General features: G+C 39.0%; 1 protein-coding gene across 1 annotated transcript in view; it reads left to right on the top strand.

Moving 5' to 3' along the window:
- XYLB (xylulokinase homolog (H. influenzae)) overlaps positions 1–7072 on the top strand; it is a gene marked incomplete at its 5' end in the record, with an annotated part of 83948 nt that overhangs the window by 19249 nt on the left and 57627 nt on the right. Inside the window, 3 exons of the mRNA XM_010136651.1 lie at positions 730–845; positions 3302–3375; positions 4554–4650. Coding sequence (XP_010134953.1) covers positions 730–845; positions 3302–3375; positions 4554–4650 — 287 coding nt within the window. The remainder of the gene's footprint in view (positions 1–729; positions 846–3301; positions 3376–4553; positions 4651–7072) is intronic.

Raw genomic sequence — 7072 nt, forward strand, 5'->3', positions numbered from 1 at the left:
TGAGTTGCTTTGATAACTCTGTGCTGGAGAGTATTCCAACAGCGTTCCTCTGGGTGTGAGTCCAGTGCTGCAGTATTTGGCAGGAGTGTCATTTTCACAGAGGTGGCAAGGAAGGCAACTGTGCAAAGGGTGCAAAGACCATAAACGCTGAACAGATGTCTATTTTACAGCATGGTTTACTGGCCCTGGACCAGAACCATGCCGATGCAGCTGTGGTGCTTTCCTTTGCCAGATCCTGGCACAGAACTAGACCCGTAAGTCTTGCTGGTCACAAGCTGGCACCATGCTTCTGAAATCACAGATACAATGTAAAGACACTCTTGATCCTCCTTGCAAAGTCACATCACAGTGACCCTTTTAGCACTGTGTCAGAGTACTTCTCTGAGGAGATGTCTTAGGTCTGCAGAGCTAGCTTGGGTTTAGCCTGGCCTGTCAGACTGGCTCTAAGCTGACTCATTGGAGGGATGTTTACCAACATCTCTGCACTGCATTCCTCATCGCGTTCTGTAGTATTTGTTTTCTCTCTTATCTAGTTTTCTCCCTTTCTGTTGCTTTCCATAATGAAGAAGTGATTGTATCTTTTAGCTTGCCCAGCTTTATTCAGCTGATACAATAAACACCAGTATGGAATATGCTTTAAAAATCTACAGCCAAATGTTTTGGAAAAACACAAACGTATGTTTGTGTGTTTCAGGTTTTTTTGGCATATGGTATGTTTGTGTGTTTCAGTTTTAAGAATGGCTCTCTGATGAGAGAGAGGATCAGAGATGACTGTGCTTCAGGCTCCTGGGATGACTTCTCCAAAGCCTTATCATCTACTGCTGCTGGAAACCACGGAAACTTGGGTATGAGCCTTAGCAAGGCAGGGAGTTCCAGGATTTGTTTAGACACGAATGGGCGTTGTACCTCCTTTTCACTTGGGTCATGATAAAGACCAAAAATTAAGTTACCTAGAGCAAGGGAAATTCCTTCAGTGTACTTAAAAATGCTCTGCTGGCAGGCAAGTGTCATGATGGTACTTTCCTTCACTATTCATTAAGTAAGAAAATTATATTTATGGAGCTCTTTTGGTCATTGAAAGGATAGTAGTAACATCTTAACTGTAGAATGTTTAAAGCTAGTAGTTTCTGAAGGAGGGTTTCATTTAAGTTTGTTTCTTTTTCCAAAGACTCAACCCAAGCTCCACATTATTTCTTTCTCAGTCATTACTCTAGAATCTTGTTCATGCCTGTGAACAAAGCAGTAATGTCAGGTGATACCCCCATTTCCTGCATTTTCCACAACATATGTCACAGAGTCATTTCATCCCTGTTTTTTTCCCACATTATGGTGAGTAAAATGAAATAAAATTATGACAATGGAAATGTTTTAAAATATAAATAAACCCATGTATTTGAAGTTTCATATTATCTTCCTTCTTACTACACTTGTAAAATGTTAAGCTGTATATAGCTCAGAAATGATTTATTGAAAGGTGAGCATAATCAGGATGAAAATTTAACCGTTGCAGAGCTGGATTCGAAATCACCACCTAGATCATCATCCTAGATCTGAATGCCTATGAGTAAAATGAATTTAAAAACTGCAGGTAGCAAAGTTTTTAAATGTGGATATTTAAGATATAGAATATCTTAACTATATGTATCTTATCTATATCTTTAAGATATAGAATATCTTAAATATCTGGATATAGAAGACCTCACTCTTTAGGAAAGTGAATTTAAGGTACAGTCTCTTGACACTGTGATTTTAGCACTGATTTTTCATTTTTAGAAGCCCTGCTATGTTGTCTGTCAAATCCAGTCTCTGTGGGGTATTCAAATGACCAGGAGTCTCCTTTCACTAGCAGGCAAATTGATTTATGTGTTTCAGAAACTGGGAAGAAGTTATCCAAAACCCCAAAGCCAGCCACCTTAGTATTAAAAGAGTTGGAAGTTGATGAAAATAGCGTTGCTGATTTCAAGAATACCAGGATACTGCCTTAAAGTTTTAAAATCTGTATTAAATGATATTCACTTGGATATCCCCTGTAAAATGGGTGTTTTGTAAAAGACATCCTAAATAACCTCTATGCTCAGATAACCTCTGGGTTAACCTCAAGTAGAAATGCAGTAATCTCCATAATCTTGAGTTCCTGAGGAAAACAGGGCAAAGAAGGAACTGGTTAGACACCGTCCTTTTGCTCACTTGTTCCCTGCACTCCCTGTTGAGTGAGAAGTTGCCCCTGCAGAGGTTTGGAGATGGACAGAGGCAGCTGCTGGGGTGAGGTTGGGGTAGTGAGAGTAACAGGGGTTGCAGATAGGGAAGGAGGAGTAGTGACCAGGTTAGGTCCCTGTTGCATTTGGGAAGTACCTGAGAAGGCTGATGAAACCAGTGAGTTTACCTGAAGACCTCACCTGCCAGATTTAAGGTGGCAGCGGGGTCAGGAAGTAAGTTTTGGGATATGTGTCCGCTGGCAGGGCTTGCAGATCTGTAACCCATGGTGCTCCTTAGAACGTTAACCAAAAAGGTTGTGTGTGCTAAAGCACACTACTGTTCTGGGGTTTTTTTGGCTAATAATCACAGGACGTCTAGGGCAGCGTACTCTTGTTCCAAGGTCTGAACCTTAGAAACGCTCCTTAGTTTCTAAGCAATTCTGTTCAGTTTTTCTGTCCTCATTTTCTTTTTTTCTCCTTTCTTGAATGTCTTTTCTGTCCAGCCCTTCTTGCCACCAACACTGAGGAAATCTTTTTCACGCTTTTTGTCTAGCTGTCTACAAAGCATTACTGCTTTTCTTCAGATCTCATCAAAACTATTCAGAGATCAGCTCTGCTTCAGAACTTAAAATATCTGATGTTCTCTAATAAGCTCGTGAAATCTAACCCAGTGCCTGAAGTGTTTCAGTATTCCTGGTACTCTTCTTACTAACTTGCCCCTTTTCCTGGTTTTTCTTTTCCTTTTTCTTTCATCCTTGCATATGACCTACTGAAACTGTTTCTAGGATGTGTTATGTATTGTCTTCATTATTTGCATGTGTGTGTGTGTTCTGGTGGGTGTGTGCTCTTTTGTAGGCTTGTTGTTTGTTTTATTGTTTGGATGCCTGGAGCCAGACACGCTTAAGAGCCACATTTTTGTAAAACAAAGGTAGTTAAATTCAATAATTAATTTCAGTCCACACATTTAAGAAACAGGCTGTGTGGTGACTCAAATCTCTTTCCAAATATGTGATAAACATTTATTATCATTTTAGCTGTGTGCTGAAAGAAGACTCCAACTTGAGGCTAGGAGCAAACATGACACTCTTTAATGTTCCTTGATGCAGGTTTCTACTTTGATGTGATGGAAATTACTCCTGAAGCAGTAGGGATTCACAGATTCAACAGAGACAACCAAAAGGTAGGAATGATCTAGTTAACGTCTCAAACCTTGCAGAGTACTGTCAAGGCTTGAAATCTTTGCCATTATCTTTTTTTTTTTTTTTTAATCTGAGGTACTTCCTTTCAAGTTTTATTTCATGCAAGTCCCTGGGATGATTTTTGTAAGGAAGTGTTTAGTCTGTAGCTTGAGAGTGTCTACGTTGCAAAGTCTGAACTAGAACTCATAGGGTACTTTTTTGGAAGAAATACTCCTTTACTGCAAAACGTGGATTTACTGAAACGAACACTGTTTTTGAAACAGGATTAACTTTAGGCTTATTAAGAGCTTAGTACACTTACATGAAACTCAGTTCCCCTGAGTTTTAGACGCACAGATAAGGATGTGTTGAAACTTCGTGCTGTAGTATTTTGTCTTTTATCTTGCTCTACATGTATATGTAAAGACCTGATTTTGTTGTCCTGCATGTCTTGGAGTAACCTCCAAACTCTGTAGCCGTATGTAAGTAAACACAGGCTCAAGTCCAATTGGAACTGAAGTAGAAATTATATTATGGAAAGGAAAGTTCTTTGTATCTTTTCTTCTTTCTTTCCTGTTGTTTACATGTCTGGCTTTCTGGGTGGTACTGAAACTCAAGAGGTGTCTTTGATCAGTCGTGAGTCCCAGTCGATTAGACCTCACTCAGGTGAACGGAGGCTGATAGTATCGTGTGTTTGCAGAGCAGCCGTGTTTGCTGTTGAAGTGAATGCCTAATCGCTTGTAGCTGTTACGCAAGTTGTAGGCACCTACTGTAGCGCATTGAAAAACTAAACGGTTTGTGAAAGATTCTTTGTATTTGTTTGTAGTTCAGTATTTGCTACTTCTGTTGCCTCTCATATTCTCGTTGGTGAAAGGACGGAAAATACAGGAACTAAATAAATTAATGAAAATTAAATTAATTGAAAGATTACACAGTTTCACTTTTGCACAGACAGAAATAAACTTTTATGACACTGCTTAATGCATCTGAGTTTTATCTACTTGCTTTAATTTTATTTTTCAGGTCTTGAGTCTTAATCAACCTTTGGTGCTGAGAAATGCATAGAGCAGAGCTTACAGCTTGCAGCAGAACCTTTTCCCATCTGCATTAATTTCAAATTTGATGGATTGTATACTGCGTAAGGTGCTTGTTAACTTAATGTGTTCCCTCTTTGATACAGGTTTCAGGCTTTCCAAAGGAGGTGGAAATACGAGCGTTGATTGAAGGGCAGTTCATGGCCAAGAGGATTCATGCTGAAAAGCTGGGATATAAAGTCAGTAAGTATGATGAAGAGCTGCCGAACTAATGGCACCAGAGATCAAACACAAAGATAGGATCCTGACGGTAATGTCAGTATTGTGATTTTTGTCCTGCCTGATAGAATTTATACCAGTTTCTATATTCAATATAGCCTCCTGGAAAAAAATTTGATGGTGTATTGGGGGCAAGTTTTTGCTGAAGGATCAGGGGTTTGACTTTAAGATGATATCTTTTTCAAGTATTCTTGCTGTTTCATTGTTACTGAGCTGCATTGTCAATTTTTAAATAAGAGTTTGGGTTTCAATAGCTTGTTAAGTGAAAAGAAGACTGGCCTGCTGCCTAAAGCACAAGACCGGAACTCAGAAAATCTGAAATCTGTGTTCAGGTTCTGGATCTGCTGTAAGCTGGTCGCTTACCTCAGTTTTACCTCTTTACCTCAATTTCTCTTAATAAAGCAGAAGCACTTTCCCTGTTCTTGTGATTTAGAAAGCCAGAGATGCCGCTTCCTTAAATTTATAATATGAATAGTTTTTAGCACATTGGAGCAACAAAGCCAGCCAGTTGCCTATAGAAGTGGGATCAGATTATTACTGGTGTGCAATTCTACAAAAAGAATACAGGCAAGTTTATAAGATGATTTGTTGGTGTTTTCTGTCAGAGTATCAGACAGTGGCATCTTAAATACTGAATTACCTCATCTTGAGGGTTTTTAACCAATTTTTATTTTCTAAAACCATATTATCTTTATTTAAATCCTGACCTTCTTTACAAGCCAATCCTGACCTCTTTTACAAGCCGTTGCTTGACTCCTGCCTCCAGGCTTTTATCCGTAATCATGAAGGATAGAGTATTTTATTTTTTGAATTTTATTTTTAAGAGAGAACTCCAGCAGCTGAAAGTTGAGAAAATATAGAGATACTGGAACAAATCACGAGGCTTGGCAACACCATCTCATAAATTTATGCTGTAAAGGTTTTCCCGTTACGTATTTTCTTATACACTTGAAACCATATTTATTTGGGGAGGATATTTATGGAGACAGGCAGAGATTCAAACAGATCGTGTTTGAAATACCTGTTTATCCTTCATTCTTAAATTCTGTTACACCAAAAGCTTGGCTTAGGTAGCCTAGAAAGCTCATGGTTGAAAGGATCCTTCTCTCTGTAAATGTCAGGGGTTAGACAAACACCAGAGTGTGAGGAGAACTATTTAAGATACCAGACAGCTCTGACTTGGAAACAAATGGATAGAAATTATCTGTTAATACACTGAGACTAAACAGGACAGCCAGAAACCTAACTAGTTTTAGGATGTGGCTTAATAAGCTTTAAAACTATATATATGTATTTTTTAAATGCTGTAGGTGTCTACAGTGAAAAGGAGATGGGTGTGATTGTGTTGTGTTCCTGTATATTCTTCGGAACCTGCTATGCTTTTGTTTTGTTGCATCCCCAGGGCCTTTTAGCTATTTGGTAACTAACAGATGAGTTGCTTTAAAAAAGAACTGCGGTACCTAGTGTAGGCTGCCTGCATCTCCCACTGGTTCCTTCGTGGTATTATTTAAATGTCATATTCTGTTGTTTGTGTGGAGATGGCAGGCTTACACCTGCGTCTGTTGTGTGACAGCTCTGAAAACAGGGTGTGTTCTGAATGCGTTTCAGGGTACGGATGAGCATTGTGGGAATTACTCCAGTATTGCCAGGCTTTCGCTTGTTTAATAGCTGCTGTTTTTCAGGCCGCTTTTTTGTTTGTTTGTTTTTAATGTGATTTAAGAGCTTATTTATCTTTTGGATGAAATATACAGTCAGGACCCTTGTGTTTATCCAATTCCTTTTAGGCCTTGTCTACGTGGGGAATTTACTTTGATTTTTCCAGGAATCTGGCTGATTTACATCCAGAAATACAATCACAGCAGTGTAAATCTTGGCTTCTTTTATTGTTGTTGTTTACACCAATGGGAGAACACAGTAATAACTGCTCACAAGATCTGGAAAGTTATGTGATGACACCTATTAAATTGATCTGTAGCAGAAATAGAAGTGACATGGTCAGTCACAACAAATGCTTTGCTATTGTGTCCTCAGGTTTATGTGGTGCTATTGCAGTGGTGCAAGTGAGTCAGAAACCTGGCTACGAATTTCTGTAGCTCTGGCACCAGGATGCTGGAAAATCGTTTTGGCAGTCATAAACCTGCCTCTCTATTCTTGGGCCGAATGCTCTTTGGAAGACTGTAATCTGCAAAGCAGCAGCATATGTGCAAGAGAATTTTGTAAAAATAAGTAAATAAAAGTCTGTCATACAAAGTTCTTCGTTATGCACTGTGAACATGACAAACGTTAGATAATCCCTTAGAATTTACTTTCAGTTAATGGATATATTATCTTGGCAAGAGCAGCATTGTGAATCCTCGGTCTAGATAGTGCTGCAGGAAGAAGTGCA

The sequence above is a fragment of the Buceros rhinoceros genome, unplaced genomic scaffold, assembly GCF_000710305.1.
Source record: "Buceros rhinoceros silvestris isolate BGI_N320 unplaced genomic scaffold, ASM71030v1 scaffold1695, whole genome shotgun sequence".
NCBI classification, from domain to species: domain Eukaryota; kingdom Metazoa; phylum Chordata; class Aves; order Bucerotiformes; family Bucerotidae; genus Buceros; species Buceros rhinoceros.